Source organism: Aristolochia californica, unplaced genomic scaffold, assembly GCF_029961685.1.
Source record: "Aristolochia californica isolate CCGP_79_NKW_82.1479 unplaced genomic scaffold, dmAriCali1.0.hap1 SCAF_8, whole genome shotgun sequence".
Classification (NCBI taxonomy): domain Eukaryota; kingdom Viridiplantae; phylum Streptophyta; class Magnoliopsida; order Piperales; family Aristolochiaceae; genus Aristolochia; species Aristolochia californica.
This window is the reverse complement of record NW_027182279.1, coordinates 1,858,860-1,882,286: the sequence shown is the minus strand read 5'-3', so window position 1 is coordinate 1,882,286 and position 23,427 is coordinate 1,858,860. Positions and strand designations below refer to the sequence as shown.

Genomic DNA, 23,427 nt, shown 5'->3' with positions numbered 1-23,427 from the left:
ATGCATAATTTTATATACAATTTATTTGACATGTATTTTTTGAAAAGTTTTAAATGTATGTTGGAGCTCAAACCCGAGACATGTATTTTTTGAAAAGTTTAAAATAACTATTAGGCTCAAGCCTGGGCTCTGCTCGAGCTCGAGTTCAAAATATTTAAATAAAACTTGGTTCGAGCATAGGCAGGTTCGGGCTCAGCTCAGCTCGATGTCACCCATAGTCCCGACTCCTCACGTGGGTTTAAGTAAAAGAGCTAGTTTGCGGGTTATCAAACGGAATCGAGCCTCATTCAGGTTTGACTCGTTTCCTTATTCATTTATTTGAATTAAACCGAACTAGAACCGAGCCAAACTCGAGTTATCGGTGAACCGACTCGGTTCTATGCTACCCTGGTCTCGTATACATCATAGACAAATACAGTGTGTATCGGATTGGTCAAGGTGTGTGGTTCCAGTCTCGTTGCATGCATGCAAAGAAATTTAATTTTTTAGGAGTCAAGATAAGAGATATCCATTCGGATCTGGGCACCAGTGTCTAAATTAACCTCCACCCATCTTTTTTTAATTTTCTTCGGTTGTCAGTAAGGTGACACCTTTCGTGTTTCGTTTTGTAAGAAACGAAGCTGTTTCCCTAATCCTGCAACCAGTGACCAGAGGAAGAAGACGACACAGACGAGAGGACTCGAGAGTAGAGGTTAGTGGGATTTTATCATCTGAAAAGTGCGGAGCAATCGATGGTTATTTACACAAAACTACTCTTCGCATAGTTCAAGCTCATGATCCAAAGACCGTAACGCCAGGTTCGGTAAAATTTAAAAATCCCATCAGAAATCGGAGTAAAGCGGACCATTCGGCATTGCCGGAGGATGAAAATTAAAAGTCGCACAAGGTTCTGGACGACATTCCCTTTACAGTAGCAACAAGTGTAGACTGTTCTATTGATGAAAAGGATCATCACTTTACTCTTATTTTCAGTCTTTAACAGTTACTTTTATGTTTTTTCGTTCGGAGGCGATCGGCCTTTAATATCGCAACCGTCTCAGATCCGTGCACTTGACTGGACGGTGAAACCGTTCTCCACCCATGCAGCATAGCCGCCTCCTACGTTCCTCACATTATTGAATTCCTGTTTTGAAGAACACCCTTTCTTTTTTCAGCTGAATATCTTCTCTAGAGATATAAAAAAATCCAGGATAGTTCAACTTACAGCGACGAGGAGATCGGCGGACGCAAGCAGAGACCTCGCTCCACTTTGACAGCCCTTCACAGTTTCAAATCTAACGTTTCAGGCAATCGATAATACTCCACTAAGAGTGAAAATGTGAAAAGATCGATGAAATGATTACCACAACTAGATTATCGTCTTTGCTGCAAAGGGAAGAAACTTGATCCAGGAATTGCGGGTTTTTCACTCTACCTGGGATTTGTAAAGAAGATAGAACAAAAAGAAAAAAAAGAAGAAAGAGGAAAGCATACTTGAGAGATCTGAAAGAAGGGAACTGACCTTCAGGAGTGAAGAGCATGAAAGGAACATTCAGAGAATTCTCGACATGCCCTCTGTTGAATTCCTCCACAGTCCTGTCACCAAAAACCAAATTCAATAAACCAAACCACGATCACCTTAAATCCAACAATCCCCTCTTCTCGAATTCCCCACCTGACATCCAAGTAGCGGTGACCCGACTGAAGAAGATCCTTCGCGGCATGAACATCTACTGAAACCACATCTTCAGAACTGAAGCAGAAACGAAAAATCAGACAAAATCCGATCAACCAAGGAAGACCCATATCGGAAACAACCGTGTAAGAAAATAGAGCTGAGAGATTACCTGGCTTGAGCAGCCATGATATGGAGATCAGAAGGTGCAAAACAGGGAGCGCTTCAGGAAATGGGAATTTTTCTCCGTTTGTTTTGAGTACACAGAAAGAGAGAAAGGGAGTGGATTTATAGGTGGGCGCCCGCTGATGTTGGCGTGCTTTTTAAATTTGGACGCAGTTTGTTGGAACTAGGGAATTCGGATCGACGGCTCTTTCGATGCTCAATGTGCGCCGGAAGAATCTTCGTCGCTGGATTTTGATGGAATCAAAGATTGTGACGGAAAATCACTGATAACCTTCAAACAGGAATATTGGACCGAATTTTGATTCAAACATTTTAGTAAATTTGATTTGATTGATTGAATTATTTATTTTTTCATCTGCAAATGTCATTGATCGAATTGGGGGATTACAAAACCTCTATGAAATGATCGGAATTCCCATTTTGTTACGGATCAATTTAGGTTCTCAAATTGCTTTTTCTGATAAAATTTAAATAAAATAAAATATCAAATACAAAATTATCATGAAAAATTGACTCGTGATGAAAATATTATAATATCAATTATCAAATATTTATTAGAAAAACTTACATTAAGACACTAATAGTCAATATTAGTTAATTAAAAAGTTAATTAAAAAGATATGTCAATATTTAATTTGAGGGTGCGTTCTAGCCGATAAAATTCTTTAAAAATATAAATATTTTTTAATTTATGATAAACGATAAAGAAGTTCCTGTATGTGAAGGTTTTGATAGTTCTTCAATGGCGAGCTGCTCTTTAATGTTTCAAGTTTTCACTCCGATGCCCTTCAGAGCTGAAGAACAGATGAGAAGAACGGAAATCTGAACGAACCAAGAAATACCAATTCCATAACAAGCGGTGGCGGAGAAGTGTATCAACTGTTACCTCGATTGAGCGGCCATGATTGAGATTCAGGAAGAAAGAAAACAGGGAAGAGCTTCAGCAAATGAGGAGAATCTGTTCATCCAGCGTGGCCCTCTGGTTGGAACTTGGACGTTTTAATGAGATTCGTCGGCATTAGCGAACAGTTTTTTCAGAATCTGTCATTTTCTGCCCTAACCGAGCACGAAAAGCAGTAAAGTGATGACGGAGTAGCCTTCCGAGAAATTTTCTGTACCAGTCGGCCCAGGAATTTCGTGGACCAAATCAATCATCTCGAGTGGGCCTGGTTCAAGAAATTCCTGGACCAGATACGATCTCTTAATTTCTCTGAATTTTATGTTTTTTATTAATCTTAATTTTTATTCTTATATAATTTATTTAATAAATAAAACAATCTATTTTTCTTTATTATTATATAACACTATATGATAATTTTTTTATGAGGGGTATCATAGAATCAAGCCGGTTCGCAAACGGCTCGAGCTTGACTCGGTTCAATTTAGTTTATCAAGATCTCGAACCTAATTTGAGATTGAAAGAGGCTGGGCTCAGTTCGAACTCGAATTTAAAATATTTAAATCACACCTAATTGAACATAAACAATTTCGGGTTCGACTCGATTTGATGCCACCTATATTTTTTATTGTAATTTGTAAAAAATAGAATATAAATTGATATGAACAAGTTAAATCGGATACAACTACGATAGAATTGATACATATGATAAAATAATTTGATCAATGTTTCAAACAGGTAAAGAACAATACTCGTTTAAGTTTTCTGAACGACGAACTCTGTAATCTTCGGTCAGGAGAACGGAATTCAACTTCCTTTCACTTTTCACAAACAATTTATACAAATTTACATTACAACTATTCAGTGTCTGTGAAATTTACATTCATGCTGCCAAGAAGGAACAAACTAAAGAAGCTAATTGTGAAGTGTAGCCCACCCTTTCTTAATGCATTCTCGCAAGCGGAACGATGGCTTTCACAGGGGAAACTGTGGAGCTGAATTCAGTATCTCATCACAAAAAAGAATTTCTGAGAAGATGAGAATAGGGATTTATTTTCCCCCCTTAAGAGTTGCCGCCGAAGTTCAGTCAATTAAAAGAGCGGATGCAGAAATTTGCTCCTTACATGGCAACCCTTAGCATGGCAATAATGGCGTTTGCTCGGAGACTCGCTGGCTTAGCTTGCCGGCTTGCAGGTCGTGCTTGCACAAGGGGCAGAAGGTTCCCCACTTTGTCAGCCATGGATCCACACAAAAGGTATGAAATTCTGCAGATAAATTTACGTTAGTAGTGCAAAAAAATAAAAAAAGAAGTACTCGGTTTGCAGCAGTGCACTGAAACACAAGTAATGAAATGCTGGTAGGCTCGGGTCAGATGTTACAACAAAAATGGTGAACAAATGACTTTGTTGCCATGATAGTGCTACAAACTGGTGTTCTATCAGTTCTATCTGTGTTTTACTATTGTTGAAATCCTTGGATTTCTCTTCAGATTTTTTAGTAAGCAGAATATAAGGATTTCCAAGTCTTACTGCATCAGCAAGACTAGATTACAACTACCCTACTGTCAATGAGTTGGGTAAAGCAGGTAGTCAACAATGGGAATGATAGAAATAGATTGAAAAGTTCGGAAATCTACAACTTAAAACAAAGAAAGCTTTCGCGTAGCACAATTTCTGATTTGCTTCTGACAGCCATGAGTATCACAAGAGAGATCTCATAGGGTAAGAAGCACACTTACCATGTTGACAGGGTAGTACTCGCAAAATGTCTCCATTCTTGAAGTCTTCAAGACAAATGGTGCAAGTCTCATTTGTATGATTGCTAAAAGAGGAAGAGGAATTGAATTTGAAGCAGGGAAGATCTTTTACTATCTGATTGCTAATAGTCGGTGAAAGGTGACGGATTCTCAGCCGACGGCTGGCCCGCAGGTTTCGAGCAAAGAGAAATAGAGCTAGAATGGATGCTATGACGATGAGGGAGATGAGTGAAATGGTTAACACAGTCTGAATTGTTTCCTCTGTTGCAAGGCATACTTGGCTTTCACCCTCTTCACTTTCAGCAAACTTCTTTAAAATCTCCCCAGCAGACTTTGACACAAAAACTGCATGAATCTTTATGCCTTCAGGATCTCCCATCACTGTCAACAAGAAATCGAATGTTATAAAAATGCATGCACAAGATCACCGAACAATGTAAAGCTTCAGAATGTGGGCCCTGATGCTTAACAGCTGCATGGAAGAGAGCTGAACCTTCACTTACCAAATCAATAACAAGGTGTGGTGGTCTAGACAATTCTGAAGATTCCATTCTAGGCCGTTACATTAAATTAATGTAAAGTCCCAAAAGTGGCTCAGAACTAGTCAAATAACCAAATAAAATTTTACTGAAAACAACCTAACATGATGCCCTACTTCTTGTAAAAGTTCATTTGGGAAGACAGATAACAATGACAAAATTACCACAAGGAAAGCAAGCAAAATATCCTATGAGAAGTAGTGAAAAGCCAAGCTACCACCTTGGGCTTGTTGGATGCTTGGATATCCAAATGAATGACTAAAAAAAGGCCCAGATCACATCCAAATGATTCTGGTAACAAGTTTTTTTGTGAGAAGAAAAAGGGAAATAAACCTCTCTATCTTCCTTTCAAGAGTTTGCATCCAAAAAGGGAAGGGAAGAAGACTTGAATAAATTATGCAGCATATGAATTATGGAGAACTTAACAACCAACTGTTTAGTAATAAAATGCAGAACAATAAAATGATAAAGACAACTAACAATCAGCACTCAGCACAGGACCACAAAAATTATGGCATAGCAGCATAACTTTTCATGATAACCTTCCCGAGTGACGCTGAGACAACCAAAGTTAGGAAACAAGAAGGGTTTGCACACTATTAAGAGGTATAATTTGGACATTGATTTCCCTAAAGCTTTCTGCAAGCATTTGTCAGTTAAAAAACATAATCTAACACACTCTCAAAAAACTGGAGCACAAGTATAATCAAGCCTATTGGGAAGTTAGCAAGGTGTGAGCTATATTTGCTCAAGTATAGATGGAACAAATACTCAAAAGGAAAACCAGGATCTTACTTCTTGGAAGTGTATGGTTTATATAGATGGAACCTATTTAGACAGCTAGTCAGAGGTTTAAGGTAACACAGTTCAGATAAATGGATATTAATTGGTAGTGATAACAGATGAATCTAATTACTTTAAACATGATATGCATAATGAGCAAAATAAATATAATGTTTTGGTCATATTCTACATGAGATAGCTGTACAGGAACGTTTCTTTTTTTTTCTCCACTAATATAAAAATGCCTGCTCCTAAGCACAACCAGTGATATAAAAATTTGAGGCCTTCAAACAGTGGTGATGGCTAGTCTTTCATATCCTTTAGGCTCCTCTTGCATGTCATTGATTACATTGAGGCGAGGATTAGGTATGACTTGTCCATCCAAGCCCTTTCTAGAGCACATCAGTTTCCTGTCACTTGCATTGGCTGGGAATTGAATACATGGTGCAGTTTACACTGTTCAATATTTTTTGATAAATTAAGATCGATTGAAACATTTAAAGATTAAAATGAATCAAAATAAAGCTGGAAGCCAACAAGTATGCAACCTCTTTAGCTGAAAGTTGGCAGAGGATTCCTCTTTAGCCCCACCTTCTTAATTACTGTATCCTTGAAATTTCTCTTAAAAAAGAGAGGACTGAGATACGTTAGGTGATACCCCTTGTTATATAAGTACTTAGCAGAAGTTACACCTCACATAATGTTTTGTCACATGTATAGATTGAGTTGAGTTTAAACACACCCAAGCAAGGGGGAAAATTTTCCTTGTAGCTGAGTTAGAGATGGTTAACTCTTTGTATTCTTACTTTCATCACTAGAAATTTGACGTAGCTTTATATCTAAGTTCAACTTCTCTGTGAAAATTTCATTGCTTTCTTTAGTTAATGATCACACACATATAAGTTTGGTCTACAACTAAACTATAAAGAACATATAAGTTCACCAAGTGTTCAAGTAACTAGTTTAAATTCGAAACTAAAATAACCAAGGAGGGGCTGTTGATTGGTTGAATTAAAAATCCTCCTGTAGCATCTGACTTCATCTTTTACTCCAGCCTGCAAATTATTATAACCCAATCCAAGGGAGTGTGTACATGACAGTCGGCAGTCTCCATTTCTAATAGCAGAGATCCTCAGTGATAGAAGAAAGAAAATTACAACCAAAACTTACTGAAGACCTTTTTTTTTTTTTTTGGAGAGGGCTGAAACAATAGCACACATAAGATACACTCATAAGCTTCAAATTGATGTCGTAGTATCATGCTTTCATGATTAGAGCGGATATCTCTCCACTATTCTTAGTTGTTGTGATCAAACAAAATCATCCCAAAAAAAGAAGAAGAGCGACTTCAAACCATCAAATCCAGCAATTAGCTCAATCAAATATAAAGATTAGAAAATATTGGAAACTGAAGGCACAACTGCCACTTAAATTTATATAGGCTAGATGCGCAATTCAAACATATTTTTGGGTCAACCAGAAGGGTTCTACTGTTCGGCAGGATAAAAAAGCCAGAGTTCATAAACAAGAAAAGCGAAACTTACTAGAGGTCAAACTCCTCTCATCCTGATCATCATACACCAACACGGAATCGAAGCCGGCATCTTGGGCATTTCTGACTTTTTCATCGAAAGAGCATGCACCCCTCTCCACCAAAGCAAACAACCTTGCCCCGGTGACCACTCTCCCAAATCCCGAATTGTTTCGAATCGGAGAACAGGCTTTGAGAGGATCCGCCACAAACAGAGTCCCGCACGTTTCAGACCCACCGACAGGCACAGCTGAGAAACAATAAAATCCGAGATCCTTCATTTCCATGTTTTTACCATCGATTATATACAACCAAAAAGCAGAAATTTCAAATTCAAAAACGGAATTAGAAGAACCCCAGTAACTGAAAAGGGTAGAAACGATCAGAAGGGACTTAACCGAATGTTGCAGGCGCATCATCAAACAAGAAGTGATTGTTGGATTTCGTTTTGAAGAAGACGATTCCATAAGACGTTCGAAGGAGAGACGAGAAGAAAACACAAACAATAATGGATCCCCAGCCATGGCGGTCGGAGTTTAATAATCCACGCATTGTTTTCTCTCCGAATTTTTCAGCTCCTTCTCGCGCGCTCTCTCTCTAGCTGCAACCGAGCGGGTCCGTGATGACAACTTCAACCTGTCGGCAGCTTTTCGAGTCCCTAACCTTACATGTCAGCCAGCTACAATACTGTTCGCAGAGAGGCCCAGGCCCATTTATTATAAGTTAGTATTCAGGTTCAGGTCCATACAGTGATCCATAACTGAATAACCACCTTAATTAACCATCAAATCATTATAATTTATTTAATTTTATAAATTAAATTTACTAAAGAAGTATTTTAATAAACTACCCATTTAAAAAATATTTAATCAAATAACCAATTTTCAAACTTAATTTAAAAAATACCTAATTTTGACCGTTTACGTGGCACCATGTCACCAACTGAATGAAGTATTTACCACATCATTAACTTGCCATGTCATCATCCATGTAGGATGCCATATCATCATAATTCCACGTCAGCCTTCTCTCGACCCTCTGTCTCTTCTTTCATTTGCTCTCTCGATGCTCCTCTTTTGTTTTTTTTAAATAAATAAGAATATAATTTTTTAAATAATTAATAAACTAAATAAATATTTTATAAAAATAAATAGAAGGTATTAAAACACGTAACAAGGCTTTTGGTCTGCTCGCCGGCATCGCTTCCGACCGTCTTTCTACTCCGGTCATTCTCTTGATCGGTTCTTTAGAGGGTCTCATCGGCTATGGCCTGTAATGGCTCGTCGTCAGCCAGCGGATTCGGCCGCTTCCTCACTGGCAGGTAATGTAACAGGAATTGCAGATTTTTTATTTATTTATTTTTTTCTGTTTGAAATTCTTCTTGTTTTGATAATTCTCACAAACAATTTGCAGTTGTGCATCTTTCTCTGTATGGGCGGCAATAACACGACCTGGATGAACACGGCGATACTTGTGAACTGCATGAGGAATTTCGGGAAAAACAGAGGCCCTGTTTCGGGGATACTCAAAGGGTACGTGGGTCTCGGTACCGGCATCTTCACCGGCCTCTGTTCGGCTCTGTTCTCTGATAGCTCCTCCTCCTTCCTCGTCATGCTCGCAGTCGTCCCTGTCTGCTTTGTGAAGTTGGGTTAAAAGGCTGTCCAAAATGACCTCTTTTCGACATTACCGGCAAACACGGCCCCGGCCTCTCTCGCACTTTCGTTCCTCCTTGTCCTACTCGCCTCCCCATTGGGCGTTCCCATCTACATTGCCGCTAAGAATTACCTCACTCGCGAGAAGTGCTACGACTTGGAGGACAAGATCCGGGAGCCGCTTTTGACCGAGCAAACTCAGACACAGCAGCAGGAACAGTAGAAACCGGAAGAACAGAAGCCAGAACAGGAAGTAGTGAGGAAGCCGACCATTGGAGAAGACCAAACCATTTTTGAAGCGAATCAAACTCTGGACTTCTTGATCTTATTTGTATCGTTCCTCTGCGGGGTAGGTACAGGGTTGGCAGTCATGAACAACCTGAACCAGATGGGTCTCGCCCTGGGATACGTTGATGTCTCCATCTTCGTGTCGCTCACCAGCATCTGGGGATTTTTCGGACGACTCCCCTCGGGTACAATTTCCGAGTACTTCAGAAAGTAAGTTATTACTCTTACTCTTACCTCCATTGCGCTGCTCTTCCTTTACCTGGTCAGTCAATTCGAAAAAATCGAATTGCGACGGATGTTTCTGATTTTAATCTCTTATAGTCTTAAGCGAATTGCAGGAAAGCTGCCACACCCAGGCCGTTATGGAACGCAGCTTCACAGATTCTAATGGCGGTGGGGTACATAGTGATGGCAATGGGTCTGCCAGGATCTCTGTACATCGGCTCAATCGTCGTTGGAATCTGTTACGGGGTCTGCTTGGCAGTTACCGTCCCAACAGCCACAGAGCTGTTTGGTCTCAAATACTACGGACTCATCTACAGCATTCTCATCCTCGACCTGCCCCTCGGCTCCTTCCTCTTCTCTGGTCTTCTTGCCGGATTCTTATACGACGCTCAAGCGACAAAAATTGCCGGAGGCGGCAACACTTGTGTTGGAGCTCATTGCTACAGATTATCGGGTGTGGATTGGATGTGTTACTTGCATTTAGGACGAAGGTTCTGCATGGAATGATCCAGCTGAGCAAGAGATCCCGGAAAGAGGTAACTCAAGCCATTAAAAACTAAGGGAAATTATTTTTTCTTTTCACTCTCTCAGAACGAAAGTCATGCAAAGACCGAACTAGAATTTTCAAGCATTGAACCCGGTGATAAGACGTTTCCCTCTTCAAAACAAGAATAACTTCCATGATCAAGTGCATAAGGAGCACATGTTGGACGAAACAGCCCAAATTGTTCGGGGCACAACAGCATATGAATATATGGACTTGAAGAGATTATGTACAGATATACTGTTTCACGAGCAACCAAATGGCATATAAGAGAATAAATACAGACACAAATTTATTGACGGTGGCGGTCAGAGGGATCCTCAGAGAGGTTCAGCAGCCTTGATTAATACTCCTGTCATCTGCAACGAAACTAGAGCTGACATACAGGAGCCTACGTGGTCGAAAAAGCAGGGCGATCAAGATGCATGTCCTGAAAAATTCCTACACAACATCAGTTGCTTTAAGTATAAAGACAGAATCTACTTTCTCACCTCTAAAGGACATGAATTTGCTTGTACTGGTTAGGTAACTTTAAGCCAGAGAGAACAAACGAACAATGCCCACAAAACTCACAAGAATCTGTCCGATTTTCAGTACTGGGAGAATACCCAATATATGGATCTTATCCAAGTGCATATACCCAGGAACAAATTCATGACAAAAAAAATACAGTAGGAAGTGGTCCAAAATCATACCCTCTTCAGAGAATTTAGCACAATCACTAGTTACGGCTCCATGAAGATTATCTGGACTTCTGCAAGTAAAACAATAAAAGGCCTTAGCCAACTCAACAAATTTTTGCAACGGGAGAACTCGACCAGCTCACAAACTGAAAAAAAAAAAAAGCATAATTCCTGTAGAACCTTTCAATTCCAGAATCCAAGTGATGGTGCTGGGATGAGCACAAACCCAGGCCTTCCATTCTACTTACTTTCTTTGGAGAAACAATTTGTTCCTCCCACTTCTGACAAGAATAAAATCAAGAAAACATGAAATCAAAGTCTCATATTCATAATAGAAATTAGAACATGGAATTTCAACACTCATAAAGTACGAACTTACTGCACAGATAGACTCCTTCCAGTCAGGAATACTCTCCAAAACAAGAGTTATATACTGCTCCATTGCCAAGTCTGGATTCATGTTCCCCAGTTGTTGCCAAGCATTCCTTGCACAACGTAACCAGTGCCTCCATCACTCATATATGGCAGCTCTCTACCCTGTTAGTGTAGCTAGCAATCAAACTATACCCTAAAATTTTGTCTACTCCAGTTAATGTCTGTTAACCTTTTCTTAGGGAAGGTCATTCATCTATATGTTTCTATGTAAACTACAAATACTAGACCAAAATTCTACCCGTTCAAAATTGTCTACCAAATCAACCTGACAAGTTAAAAAAAGACTGATAGAAGACAAACGCACCAAAGCCCTTGCAACCTAAAGCGAGAAGAAAAACTCTAGACAATGATACACAAAGACCAAAAGATGTAAAAAAGGTTAACAGAGAAAAAAGTGGAAGAAGACAATGTACTTGCACAAAGCTCTTCCAACTTTAATCAACTTCTCTAATGTCAAGAATATCATGCTTAAAGGAATTGCCAGGAAAAGCCACGGGTGGAATACGAATTATTGATGGTGGAACCAGAATCACCCATGTACAGACTCATCCATTGTAACCACAACCAGCATAAATGTGATATCTGAACATCCTCTAGATTTTCCCCACAGAAACAGCTCTTGAAGACAATACGAACTACTTTAGTCAGAAAGCTTTTCAAACATCATATGAGCATTGAACTTCAATGGGCAAATTCAAACACGAGTCAAAGTATTTGAACCAACACTAGACTATGTAATAGGCGCTAAACCATTGAAAAGACCAAAATATAGATTTATAGAAAGGTGACAAAATGCACTCTGACAAAGAAGAGTTATGTGCATTGACATAGAGATTCATCAGTTACCAAGATAAAGCATTCCGTTGCAAGTTCAAAGTAATGGATAACTGGTAAAAGTATACATTTCTATCTTTCAGAACTATGGTCCTAATTTATTTCCAAGAACAACATTTCTTAGGTCGTATACTCTACACATAGTACCTCTCCCGAATATTAAATTAACCGGTACTCTCTTGATTGTATGGTCCTATTATTTCCTATTATAAACAAAAAAAAAAGCTTGTAATTTCTGAGTACTTCATGCAAAAAAATTTACTCTGGCATAGGTGAATACAATGTATAATATTTTTTGCTCCTTTCCTTCTGCATTGTTTTCTAATCTCAGACCACATAATAAACCTTCGAACACGAAAGAATTACCAAGCCAATAACTTCTCTACAGTAGAAGCATTTCAGAAATCGTATCCATTTAAAAGCAATAAACTTGAACCAGTAAAAGGAACGGAAGGTAAGGACAAACAATCGGTACCATTTTGCACGAACAGATGACTTAAGCATAGACGGCTGTGGCCCGTAACAAGGCCCCTCCGTCGCAATCTTGTGCAGAGCATACAACTGCATGTGCACATCGCTTCCAACTTTTTCCGCAACACCTCCCTCATCAGAAGCAACCATACCGGAAACTACGCCAAATTGCCTCTCCAAATCGCTTTTCTCAATCCCCTCCCAGTCATCCTCATCATTAAACAACTTCTCCTTCTTACCTCCTCCACTCTTCTCCACTCGCGCATTCTCAATTACCTCTTCACCTTCATTTCCTTCAGCCCTGACATTTTCCACAACCTGTTCCTCCAAATTCGACGCAGATCGAACAGTACTCTCATTAACTCGATCTTTTTCCACCTCTGCACCACTTACATCACGAGCAATTAACCCTCCTCCATCCTTCACTTCCTCCAACCTCTCCTCCACCGACTCCCACACTAATTGCTCCTCCTCCTCACCCAAAACACTATCCCGCAATTCAACACGTCCAATTTCCGCAACCTCATCCACTTCCACGACCGACGGAGCCGCCGTCCGAATTTCCCGATCCTCCACCAGTCTCCTTCCTTCTGTCTCCAAACGTCCATCCGATCCTCCCGTAGCCACCTCCACCGCGTCAACGCCTACCGATTTCCCCTCGGAATCGCTTGACACGGACGCAACAGAGAGAAGTTTTGCGAGGAAGAAGGCGACCACCAGCGAGAGCAGCGCGGTTAAAAGGAGCTCGGAAAAAATCTCCATACTTCCTCCGCGCTGACCCTCTTTGCCTTCTTCTCCACGGACGCTGGCTCAGCAAAATAGGGAACGAAGGAAGACACGAAAACGTTTCCGGCCTACAAGTAAAAGGCGAGGAAAAGCAGGGAAAAGTTACGAGAGCATATTCGCTGCATCTGAACACGCCGACTCTGCCATTGTCGAGGCTATTAAAGCGCAAATGTACGTAGGGCCAAGAGAGAGACAGTCGTCTCTACGCTTATGTTCTTTTCAATCCGACGGTTTGCGCGAGCTCGGGCCCACTTAACGGAAGAGATGTTTGTTTTTATCCCTTTCGTCTGAGATTATTCTATCTTATCCCTCCCGTTGATTCCTTCCTCTCTCTCGAGGCCCAAGCACCTGGGACCAGTGATGGTACTGTTCCCTTGTCGCCGATACGATCGTATCGGCCCGATTTATACTGTTCTCGGCACATTCGTGGTGGGGTTATAATTACTTAAAAGCTATCATATAATTTTTTTCTTTAGGGAAAAGAAAGTTTCAGGAATAGAATAGACAAAAAACATTTTCGGGGCATTCCGAGAATTGAACTCGGGACCTCTCGCACCCTAAGCGAGAATCATGCCACTAGACCAAATGCCCATTTGATGACTTCAACTTAGATTATTTTATATCAGGATTTTATTTTAATTGGTTTTGTAAATCCGAACTCGAAGACTGTCTGTGTCTTCTGTAAGCCGTCAACTCTCCGCCTCGGCCGAACCTATCCACCATGGCGCCACGTCCACATCGTCCTTCAAAACAAAAAAAATTTGCCGGCGAGGGAGACCAGGAGAACGAGCATGCCGAGGAAGACAACCGGCCACCAGAACGCGTGGACGCACTCGTTGTCTTGCTTCCACGCCAGCCATATCCCAGCGCCGATCATCGGCAGGGAGCGCCGGAACGAGAAGAAGTTGAGCACGGTCGCGCGCTTCGTGCCCTGGAAGACCCGGTCCAATAAGCCCGGTCCGGACCGAACGAGGGCTATGCCCCACTGGATCCAAGTCCGCGCTTCCGATGTTCCAAGTCTATTGACATAGACCTCCTAGAAAGTTCTCAGCGACCGCATAATTACATTCCTCAACACGCCCCCGCTCGGTTTCTCCACGTCACGGCTGATAATATTGCCAATAGAAATCGGCCATGTGGCAAAAGTTTAAACCCAGGGACAGCTGAGTAACCCCTAGAAGCTCGACACGTGTCAAAAGAACGCCTCGTCGGCTCATCATTCTGCCTCGAGCCACGGTGTTATACAGACCTTCCCCGCTGCCGGCTCGAGAAGCTTGTACTATAAAAGCCAATAATGAAGAGAGCTAGTAACGAAGTTTCGCAACGATGAGGAAGTGGACGCTTCCAGCTGCTTTACTTCTCTTGGTACTCCTGTCTCTCCTTCCGGATCAAGGTAAATTGAGTGTTATTCTCTTCAATTTCGTGCATTGGTTTGCTGGTTAAGGTTTGATAGATGAAGCTCTTGTACCGCTGTCTTACTCTTTCTTCCTTTGAAGTTGAAAAGCTTCTTCTGCATAGATCTTGTAGTTTGCGGATATTCTTAAATGGCGAAATTCTGATCTTCAGGTCGTAAATTGCACGTTCATGCCGATGAGAGCACGGATTCGGGCGAGCTCGTGGATCCGCCCAAGGTTGAAGAAAAGATCAGTGGCGTATCTCATGGTTTGTCGACCGATTCGGATGTCGCCAAAAGGTGCTTGTAGAAGGAGTGCGTATGTTTATGTTATTCCATTTGTCTTGAAGTTTTTGTTACTGAAATGATGATTTTGGAGCAGAGAGGCGGAATCAATCTCTCGGAAATCTCTACGGAGTAACGCAGAGAAGTTCGAATTCCAGGCGGAGGTTTCACGGCTGATGGATATCATCATCAACTCTCTTTACAGCAACAAGGACATTTTCTTGAGAGAACTGATTTCTAATGCTGCTGATGTAAGCAGATCTGAAGGGATAAAGTTTAATACCTTTAACAGGATTTTGAACAGTTTCGTCTCAGTTAATCTTTTATTTTTGTGTCTGCCCTCTTTAGGCATTGGATAAGATCAGGTTCCTCGCACTCACTGACAAGGAGGTTTTGGGAGAAGGCGACAATGCGAAGCTTGAAATCCAGGTAACTGCTTTAGTAGTGAAAATCACGTTAATGATGCGTGAAGTGTGACCAAAGTGAGATTTATTTATTTATGAATTACTATTCATGTACCCTTTTTGAAGCTTACTGGTGTTTGAGTGCATACTGAAGTCTGAACTTCTTATGTCTGTAATTATGTAGATTAAGTTAGACAAGGAGAAGAAAATCCTTTCTATTCGTGACCGAGGTATTGGAATGACCAAAGAGGACCTGATTAAGAACTTAGGAACCATTGCAAAATCCGGGACGTCGGGTATTTTTCTACTTGACCTGGAAAAAGCTGTCTTTCCTCTTATATTATACTTGCTTTTTGAAGAACAAATATACATGACGAAGGTTAACCTTTTCTGCAGCTTTTGTTGAGAAAGTGCAAGCAGGAGGCGATCTGAACCTCATTGGGCAGTTTGGAGTTGGTTTCTACTCGGTATATTTGGTTGCTGACTATGTTGAAGTTATCAGCAAACACAACGATGACAAACAGTGAGCCCCTGAAAGTCATAAATATCTTAAGAGGAAACCTGTTTTTGTTCTGGCTGTTCAATTGCAGATTTTCATTCTTGTTGGTCAGGTATGTATGGGAGTCTAAGGCGGATGGAGCCTTTGCAATTTCAGAGGACACATGGAATGAGCCATTAGGCCGTGGTACTGAGATCAAGTTACACCTCAGGGATGAAGCTAGTGAATATTTGGAAGAAGAAAAATTGAAGGTGGGTATATCTCTGATTGTTGTCTATTTACTTTCTTTCTTATCAAATGCCACGTGTTTTCAATTATATAGTTGGCCTGCTGCGGATTGGGTCTTTAGCTAAATGACCACAATTGGTGAAGTGACGTTCCTGTCTGAGGTCTTGGACTTAAAAGTCTCTCCGGGATTATGGGAGTGTAGTTTATCTCATGAACAGAGCTTAATCTGGTGAACAGAATTTAAAGATAAACAAATATGAATTCTCATTAAGGATTCAGATTCTTTTTCTTTTCCTGGCTTTACATTTGTTTTACATTTGTATGAGTGGGATTTTTTTTTCCTTCCCACTGTCGCATTGTGGGTTTTCATTTTTCAAAACTATTTGTTTGTTAAGCTAAATAATAGAGTTTATTTTTTGTCTCCACTCTCTACTTTGTTTTCTACTATGTGATTGATGCATTTGGTATTGCCTATACGTATGTAGTAACTTAGCTAGTTGGTATGGGGGAGTATGTGAGTTAGGATCCACAGACTGTTACCTTCATATATTCTATCATATGATAAAATACTATTTGATTGTAGGAATTGGTGAAAAAATACTCCGAATTCATCAACTTCCCCATCTATCTTTGGGCAAGCAAGGAGGTTGAGTCAGAAGTTCCAGCAGATGATGATGAGTCGAATGAAGAGGAAGCATGTATGGATGCCACTCTGATCCCAGTCTTTAAAAACAGAAGTGTTCAGTGCTATATTTTACTCTTAGTGTCGTTAATGATTGCTGCAACTTTCTATTAGCTTCCTTCTGCTTGAACTCATCTCTTATAATTGTACTACCAACAGCTGAATCTTCATCAGAGGAGGAAGAAGAAGAAGTGGAAGATAGTGACAAAAAGCCAAAGACAAAGAAAGTGAAGGAAACAACTTATGACTGGGAGGTCCTGAATGATGTGAAGGCCATATGGCTGCGCAATCCCAAAGAGGTTACTGATGAAGAGTACAAAAAATTCTACCAGTCTCTTGCAAAGGTGAACTTCTATGATTTCTGAAAATGAGAAAGCTTGTCAAACATTGGTTCTGCTTGATGGCTTCTTCCTAAAGTGATGTTCTCACGAGGTTTTTTTCCTCCACCAGGACTTTGGTGATGAAAAGCCAATGGCTTGGAGTCACTTCACTGCTGAGGGTGATGTAGAGTTCAAAGCCGTCTTGTTTGTTCCTCCTCAGGCTCAACCTGACTTGTATGAGAGTTACTACAATACCAACAAGGCCAATTTGAAGTTATATGTGAGACGAGTCTTCATCTCAGATGAATTTGATGAGCTTCTTCCAAAATATTTGAGCTTTTTGAAGGTATTTAAACTGTCTGTACTATGGCTAGATCAATTCTTTTGAATTTTCATGTGTGTCCTCTTGCATACAATTTTATGATTATCATGGGCTTTGGAGGCTTAACTTTTCTCCAATTGTTGTGCAGGGTCTTGTTGATTCTGACACTTTGCCACTCAATGTGTCTAGAGAAATGCTTCAACAGCACAGCAGTTTGAAGACAATAAAGAAGAAACTCATTAGGAAGGCACTTGACATGATCCGTCGTATTGCTGATGAGGATCCTGATGAGTTTTACACTGGAGATAATATAGCTGGTATAACTTTTCATCATCCTTTAGGATTAAAATATTGCACTTGTTATATAGATATCCAGTATTTTTTTTGTTATACTTGTGAAGACATCTTTAATGACTTTACTCTTTTCTTCTGTTCTAATTTTCTTTTACTCCAACGGCAAACAGAGCTCAGTGATGAAGTGTTGTTGAAGAGAGGATCATATGCCAAGTTCTGGAATGAGTTTGGGAAGTCCATAAAACTAGGTATTATTGAGGATGCAACTAACAGGAACCGTCTAGCAAAGCTTCTTAGATTTGAAAGGTACGGAGATATTTTTTTTCCTTTTTGACTTGTAACATCTCTCTGGAGAATAATTTGGATACAATTTATCCCGAGTAATTCACTTGCTTTCTTATGGCTACATGGGTAACAAGTTTCTGTATTTTATTTTAGTACCAAGTCTAATGGGAAGCTAGCGTCATTGGATCAGTACATTTCTAGAATGAAACCAGAGCAGAAGGACATCTTCTACATTACAGGGAGCAGCAAGGAGCAGTTGGAAAAATCTCCATTCCTTGAGAGGCTCACCAAGAAAGACTATGAGGTATAACTCTATGCGAGTAGGGCCCAAGTGTTACGACCAAAAAGCAAGACCTTTTTTTTCGTAGAGCAAAAACAGACCGTTGATAATTTGTTTAGGGACTGATAGAAAATCTTACAACTTGCAATTATAACCATTGAGGATTTGTTAAGAGACTGATAGAATATCATACAACTTGCAATTATAACCATTGAGGATTTGTTAAGAGACTGATAGAAAATCTCACATTTCCATTGCCTTCCAAAGAGTAAAGATAGTCTGTAGGTTTTTGGTTTTTTTTTTTTTCTTTAAAGATAATCTTAGGTTGCTGGAATTACTGCAGCCAGCTGAAAGGACGTTTTCTTTTCACTTCCTAATATAAACTCCTATTGCATTCTAAGAGAAAGAAAACAAAACTCCAGATGATTTTTTCTTTTTGCAAAATTCTTATAATAGGTTTTTTAGTTAGGTAAGCATAATGTACTCCGTTTATATAGACATCTTTACCAAGTCTTAGTGTTGTTCACAGATAATTAAAACTGCATTGGCTCACATTTTCTCTTTTTTGTTTTTTTTGTTTTTTTTGTTTTTTTTTTTTTGGTGAAAGGCCTGAAGTACCTTAAATTTTAATCTATTATCATTGCAGGTAATTTTCTTCACAGACCCAGTAGACGAATACCTGATGCAGTACTTGATGGACTATGAAGACAAGAAATTCCAGAATGTGTCGAAGGAGGGCCTGAAAATTGGAAAAGAATCGAAGACCAAGGAACTCAAAGAGTCTTTCAAGGAGCTCACCAACTGGTGGAAAGATGTCCTCAGTAACGAAAATGTGGACTCTGTGAAAATATCGAACCGACTGGATAACACTCCTTGTGTAGTAGTGACATCAAAGTATGGATGGAGCGCCAATATGGAGAGGATCATGCAAGCGCAGACTCTATCTGATGCCAACAAACAGGGATACATGAGAGGTAAAAGGGTTCTCGAAATCAACCACAGACATCCAATCATTAAAGAGCTGAGGGAGAGAGTTGCCAATGATCCACAGGTAAAAATATTTTTGCCGCAGGTGTGTCTTTCCATCTCTGATAAATTTGTAATCAACTTACAGGGTGTTAACTAAAGTTGTGATTTGATTGTAGGACGAGAGTTTGAAACAGACTGCTCGCCTTGTTTATCAGACAGCGTTGATGGAGAGTGGTTTTCTGCCTAATGATCCAAAAGATTTCGCTTCTCGAATTTATGATACAGTGAAGTCAAGTATGGACATTAGCCCCGACGCTACAGTGGAAGAAGAAGCTGACGTAGAAGAAGAGGAAGCAGCTCCCAAAGATGCTGAAGCTAAGGAAGACGAAGAGACTGAATCTTCTTCCTTGAAGGATGAATTGTAGGCTATGTCATAAGGGTGTGCCTCTTAGATTTTGGTACCTAGGTTGAGAGCCCTGCAAATTGTTGCTCACCTTTAAAGGATTGTGAAGAAGTGAACTGCAGTCGTCGTGGTCAGCGGAATTTTGACTTGAATGTACTTGAAATATAATTAAATTACGCGTTAGAATTAGTTTTTTGGAAACATACATACTAGCTACCACTCCATTTTGATCTTGGAAGACAACGGTAACACAGCAAGACAGCGACTAGGTTGAGAGTTTGGCTTGATTTTAAAACTTCAAGTGAGCCTTAAATTGAGCTATTCCCTAATTTCGTGATGGCCTCGCTTTTATTGTCAAAGCCCTTCTAAAACCTACAGAGAGTTCAGAGGCTTCGTTTTTCCGTCCCAAAAGAGGTAATTCGTCGCAGAGATCCCTGCAAAAAGTTGAAGAGATCGGGCTGAAATTCAGCATCCAAGAGAAGCAAATGAAATGCTGCTAATCTTGTGTAGTTTATTTAACTATTATAAATTTAATTTCCCACGGAATGAAAGTGTGATTTGCGTTGCCAGTACAGTTCATGTTCGATCAAATGGATTACTGATGAATCATCTCAGTGCAGTTCCAAGCTATCATTGAAAGCTCAGAGAGACAGATCTAGTACTACACTACCAGAAATAATTGAATGTGAGGACCCATTTTCAGTCTAATCCTTCAATGTCATCATGTTTGGCCTGTGTTGTTATAGTCTTCGAGCCTGTGATTTCATTTGTGTTGAATCGAAGAGAGCCCAGCAAAGATGTTCATCGTAGACACAAATCCCACTAAATAAGGAATCTCATCTCTAAGCTCCTTTTCCACCAATTTGCATTTCTGTACTTTTGCTTTTGTCTCTCTTTCTGGGTCTAACAGATTCATGTTTTACCTAAACAAACAGTTTTAAACTTGCTGTGATGGAACCCAAAACAGAGAGCATCCATTACCCAGCTTCAATGAGTTTTACGACCAGGGAAAGAAGCATACGGAGATTCTCTTTCCATGTCGGATATTTTAGGGGTTGATGTGAACCCTTATCTCAGTCCCGTCAATGGATGGCTGACTCATAAACGTCCAGAGCCACTTCAAAACCCATCAAAGCTTGTCCGAGAACCATGTTTAAACATTAAAGACTGTTGAAGGTGGTCCACTTCAGTACACCACTTTAGTGAAAGTAAGAATGGGGATGGAGTAAAAGATCTCAGCATAACTTCGACATTTTCACAAACAGCTAGAGGGCATTTTTATAGAACCTTTACTGCTGTAATCAGCCATTCATTACAGGATGTTTCTCATCATTTCCGCGTCCAAAGAGAGAACAGGAACCATAAAATAAAAGAAAGAAAACGAAAAAGGTAGCAGCAGCACCCCAGCTTTTCCACGTAGAACCAATCAACCAGCCTACCTTGCAATTGCAGCAAAGTGGAGGCATCAAGATCCACCAACCATCGAGAACCCATTTTCATATTCCAGTACTGTGGTTCAATTTTTTATTGAGAATGAAATGATCTAACAGAGGAAGCTTTGCTTGGCTTGTGCTTACATGGACAGAACAATTCAGAATAAAAACTTCTTCTAATATTAACATCACTGTCTGAATCTCAAAATGGGTGTTACAAGAGGAAAATTTGTCTAATATTTAAAAACCCATGTGGTCATAGGCAGAGGAGCTTGATTGGTTCGCTTTTTCTCCTTCATTTGGAAGTGGGGGAAGACAGAGTACAAGAGTTACAAGAGAAGCAAAATGACTGACACAAGAATGGCGGAAAAGAATGAAGTTTCATGAGATAATGCTGGCGTCCCTGTCGCATCTCCAATCGCCAAGCCTGCTATGTCTGCAAGCATCACTGCACCAGCGCCAGTTCCGCCATTGTCAGTACTGGCAACGTTGCCAGCTGTTTCAGATGTCATTGGAGGAGGATCTTGAGACGATTTCTGACTGTAGAAGGATTAAAAAAAGAAGCGTCATTGTAAACACTTTACACTTTTCCTTTTCACCGCTTCTTTTACTCTAAAAAGACACCATCAAGGAGTGTTCCATCGTGAAAGGAATCTACAGTTGGAAAAGATAATGGATCCATCCTCACTAGCCCGGTGTTAAAAATTCAATAGAACACTCATCATACAACCCAAAAATCAAAAGAGAACAGTTAGCCTCTGAGATTTTCAACTTCTTTTTGAGAAATCCACTACGAAGTGGATCTTTTTTTCTCCAAGAAGCACAATGAAAACGATCAGATGAAATGAAAAACACCAAATCAATCTGTATCTACAAAACCAAAGCCAAAAAGCTAACAGAAGAAAGAATCATTAAAAGCTAGAGCAAATTGATAAACTAAGTCACCATTCTGGACCATGACAATGACAAGGGACTGACCTCTCTGCAGAGAAAAAGAACCAAGTTTTCTCAAGAAAAATGAAGGGAAAGATTGAGATTGAAAATACAGACAAAATATGTCAAAAACAAAGAGAAAACAGAAGACTGCGAAACAGAACAAAAACCTAGATGGCTTCAGTTTTGGTGCATTTCTGGGTGTGTAGGAATTTTTACCTAGGCGGACCAGGACAGAAGGTGATCTCATAATCCGCTCCAGAACATGTAAACGTACTGGTGGCGTCGTCGTAAGCGTAGCTATACGATTTCGGACACGCCGACTTGAACATCTCTGAGTATATCGACGGCCGGCATGTGTTCGGGGACGAATACTCGCCGCTGCAACAGTACTCCGGCTTGGCGAAGGCCTCGCAGGCGCTCCTACAGGCCTCCCCGTCTCCCACCCGGAGCTCAGTCGGGCAGCGGCGGTTCAGGTCGACCATACACCCGGTGGACTCGCAGCTGCCTGTCCCGCCACTGACGGTGACGAACATCGGGAGGTTGTACCCGTCGACGAGACTCACGTCGTAGAAATCCTGCGTGCCGGAGCCCAGTGTGAACTCCGCCAGGGTGGCAGGTGGAGCGGCTCCGGCGCCGTTGCATTCCACCTGGCCGGACCCACAGTCGCCGGTGGCACAGCTGCCTTGTCCCGATGAGTCGAAGTTGCAGACGGTGCGGCCCCAGAAACGGCCAGACCAGCCGGTGGGAGCTTGAAAAACCCGAGATGTACCTTTGGGAAGCTCAAAGCCGGTGCTTTCTAGCCTTTGGCTGCCTGCACTTGAAAGAATCCCCGGCCAGACCGTGTACTCGCAGCTATTTACGAACGTGAACGTCGCTCCCATGACCCCTGCGAAAACCAACAACAGCGCACGTCTGGTAAGAAACTGTAAGATCGAGACCAGTCACAAAAACCAAATCTTGCTACCGTCACTGAGTAAGAACCCAGGACAGAGCTCTCACATTGACATTTCCACTCCATTATACCTTTAGAAACGAGGAAAAACAAGAAACCCAGAATCTGAGAACAAGAGAAGACATCCATTGCTGCTATGTCCTTCGACTGTTCTTTTTATATCTCAGTGCCTTTTTTCCACCTGTTGAAACAATCCAGTGATTCTGCTTCTGGGCTTTCAGGATCCGCCCTCCTGGTTCAAAGAATCTGACTCTAAGATATTAAAAAAGCCGCATTGATTGAAACAATGGGTGGTTTGCTCTCGTCTCTAAGTGTAGAACAGTAGCCGAAACAGTGCAAATTGCAGACGATTAATGACGAGGTTGGCAATCACCCATCCACTGGTTTCTGAGAGACTGTGCTGGGCAGACTGCAGCCTGTGAGAGTAATCTCCTACTCTTTCCGCGAATCATATATTAATAACATAACCCGTTCGGT

The 23,427-nt window shown here is 40.8% G+C and overlaps 5 protein-coding genes, 1 non-coding gene and 1 pseudogene across 8 annotated transcripts; 2 read left to right on the top strand and 5 right to left on the bottom strand.

The window, feature by feature from the left end:
- Window positions 1–798: 798 nt before the first annotated feature.
- LOC137939273 (thiosulfate sulfurtransferase 18-like) lies at window positions 799–2,833 on the bottom strand. 2 transcript variants are annotated; one of them, XM_068784511.1, is made up of 7 exons: window positions 2,727–2,833; window positions 1,827–2,064; window positions 1,655–1,732; window positions 1,502–1,575; window positions 1,344–1,414; window positions 1,205–1,258; window positions 799–1,123 (listed from the first exon to the last, which is right to left on the bottom strand). In XM_068784511.1, the coding sequence occupies exons 2-7, from the start codon at window positions 1,841–1,843 to the stop codon at window positions 1,037–1,039; spliced, it is 381 nt and encodes a 126-aa protein (XP_068640612.1). In that variant the 5' UTR covers window positions 1,844–2,064; window positions 2,727–2,833; the 3' UTR covers window positions 799–1,036. The 2 variants fall into 2 exon arrangements, with proteins under 2 accessions (XP_068640612.1, XP_068640611.1); XM_068784510.1 differs by lacking the exons at window positions 1,827–2,064; window positions 2,727–2,833 and having other exon boundaries at window positions 1,655–1,785.
- Window positions 2,834–3,525: 692 nt separating this feature from the next.
- On the bottom strand, window positions 3,526–7,971 carry LOC137939372 (receptor homology region, transmembrane domain- and RING domain-containing protein 2-like). The gene is made up of 4 exons (XM_068784641.1): window positions 7,746–7,971; window positions 7,361–7,597; window positions 4,477–4,875; window positions 3,526–4,003 (listed from the first exon to the last, which is right to left on the bottom strand). Exons 1-4 carry the CDS (start codon window positions 7,897–7,899, stop codon window positions 3,873–3,875), a joined length of 921 nt encoding a protein of 306 aa, XP_068640742.1. The 5' UTR covers window positions 7,900–7,971; the 3' UTR covers window positions 3,526–3,872.
- Window positions 7,970–10,072, top strand: LOC137939402 (protein NUCLEAR FUSION DEFECTIVE 4-like; annotated as a pseudogene).
- A 99-nt stretch (window positions 10,073–10,171) lies between these two features.
- Window positions 10,172–13,351, bottom strand: LOC137938802 (acyl-CoA-binding domain-containing protein 3-like). Of its 2 annotated transcripts, none has more exons than XM_068783841.1 (5): window positions 12,484–13,351; window positions 11,119–11,224; window positions 10,920–11,020; window positions 10,752–10,810; window positions 10,172–10,497 (listed from the first exon to the last, which is right to left on the bottom strand). In XM_068783841.1, exons 1-5 carry the CDS (start codon window positions 13,239–13,241, stop codon window positions 10,448–10,450), a joined length of 1,074 nt encoding a protein of 357 aa, XP_068639942.1. In that variant the 5' UTR covers window positions 13,242–13,351; the 3' UTR covers window positions 10,172–10,447. The 2 variants fall into 2 exon arrangements, with proteins under 2 accessions (XP_068639942.1, XP_068639943.1); XM_068783842.1 differs by having other exon boundaries at window positions 10,172–10,486; window positions 12,484–13,350.
- Window positions 13,352–13,784: 433 nt separating this feature from the next.
- TRNAP-AGG (transfer RNA proline (anticodon AGG)) lies at window positions 13,785–13,856 on the bottom strand. Its single transcript has one exon. It is a non-coding gene; the product is annotated as a tRNA-Pro (tRNA).
- Window positions 13,857–14,558: 702 nt separating this feature from the next.
- On the top strand, window positions 14,559–19,834 carry LOC137938800 (endoplasmin homolog). Its single transcript, XM_068783840.1, has 15 exons — window positions 14,559–14,658; window positions 14,832–14,958; window positions 15,041–15,194; window positions 15,292–15,372; window positions 15,532–15,643; window positions 15,744–15,870; window positions 15,959–16,097; window positions 16,658–16,772; window positions 16,916–17,100; window positions 17,207–17,422; window positions 17,547–17,715; window positions 17,863–17,998; window positions 18,131–18,281; window positions 18,904–19,308; window positions 19,403–19,834. Exons 1-15 carry the CDS (start codon window positions 14,592–14,594, stop codon window positions 19,649–19,651), a joined length of 2,433 nt encoding a protein of 810 aa, XP_068639941.1. The 5' UTR covers window positions 14,559–14,591; the 3' UTR covers window positions 19,652–19,834.
- A 1,385-nt stretch (window positions 19,835–21,219) lies between these two features.
- LOC137938803 (thaumatin-like protein 1) lies at window positions 21,220–23,363 on the bottom strand. Its single transcript, XM_068783843.1, has 3 exons — window positions 23,022–23,363; window positions 22,215–22,884; window positions 21,220–21,602 (listed from the first exon to the last, which is right to left on the bottom strand). Exons 1-3 carry the CDS (start codon window positions 23,077–23,079, stop codon window positions 21,392–21,394), a joined length of 939 nt encoding a protein of 312 aa, XP_068639944.1. The 5' UTR covers window positions 23,080–23,363; the 3' UTR covers window positions 21,220–21,391.
- Window positions 23,364–23,427: the final 64 nt, after the last annotated feature.

What these genes read in the sequence shown, in the direction of transcription:
- LOC137938802 (XM_068783841.1), bottom strand. Translation starts at nt 13,241, where the DNA reads ATGGAGATTTTTTCCGAGCTCCTTTTAACCGCGCTGCTCTCGCTGGTG. An exon ending in GGAAGGAGTCTATCTGTGCA is followed by an intron (nt 11,021 to 11,118) that starts GTAAGTTCGTAC and finishes TATTCTTGTCAG; the next exon opens with AAGTGGGAGGAACAAATTGT. An exon ending in TTGGATTCTGGAATTGAAAG is followed by an intron (nt 10,811 to 10,919) that starts GTTCTACAGGAA and finishes TTTTACTTGCAG; the next exon opens with AAGTCCAGATAATCTTCATG.
- LOC137939273 (XM_068784510.1), bottom strand. Translation starts at nt 1,785, where the DNA reads ATGGGTCTTCCTTGGTTGATCGGATTTTGTCTGATTTTTCGTTTCTGC. An exon ending in CACCGCTACTTGGATGTCAG is followed by an intron (nt 1,576 to 1,654) that starts GTGGGGAATTCG and finishes TTTTGGTGACAG; the next exon opens with GACTGTGGAGGAATTCAACA. An exon ending in CATGCTCTTCACTCCTGAAG is followed by an intron (nt 1,415 to 1,501) that starts GTCAGTTCCCTT and finishes TACAAATCCCAG; the next exon opens with GTAGAGTGAAAAACCCGCAA.
- LOC137938800 (XM_068783840.1), top strand. Translation starts at nt 14,592, where the DNA reads ATGAGGAAGTGGACGCTTCCAGCTGCTTTACTTCTCTTGGTACTCCTG. An exon ending in AAACACAACGATGACAAACA is followed by an intron (nt 15,871 to 15,958) that starts GTGAGCCCCTGA and finishes CTTGTTGGTCAG; the next exon opens with GTATGTATGGGAGTCTAAGG. An exon ending in TCACCAAGAAAGACTATGAG is followed by an intron (nt 18,282 to 18,903) that starts GTATAACTCTAT and finishes TTATCATTGCAG; the next exon opens with GTAATTTTCTTCACAGACCC.
- LOC137938803 (XM_068783843.1), bottom strand. Translation starts at nt 23,079, where the DNA reads ATGGATGTCTTCTCTTGTTCTCAGATTCTGGGTTTCTTGTTTTTCCTC. An exon ending in GTTTTTCCTCGTTTCTAAAG is followed by an intron (nt 22,885 to 23,021) that starts GTATAATGGAGT and finishes TGGTTTTCGCAG; the next exon opens with GGGTCATGGGAGCGACGTTC. An exon ending in TTCTGTCCTGGTCCGCCTAG is followed by an intron (nt 21,603 to 22,214) that starts GTAAAAATTCCT and finishes ATCCTTCTACAG; the next exon opens with TCAGAAATCGTCTCAAGATC.
- LOC137939372 (XM_068784641.1), bottom strand. Translation starts at nt 7,899, where the DNA reads ATGCGTGGATTATTAAACTCCGACCGCCATGGCTGGGGATCCATTATT. An exon ending in TGAGAGGAGTTTGACCTCTA is followed by an intron (nt 4,876 to 7,360) that starts GTAAGTTTCGCT and finishes TCTTGTTGACAG; the next exon opens with TGATGGGAGATCCTGAAGGC. An exon ending in AGTACTACCCTGTCAACATG is followed by an intron (nt 4,004 to 4,476) that starts GTAAGTGTGCTT and finishes ATTTATCTGCAG; the next exon opens with AATTTCATACCTTTTGTGTG.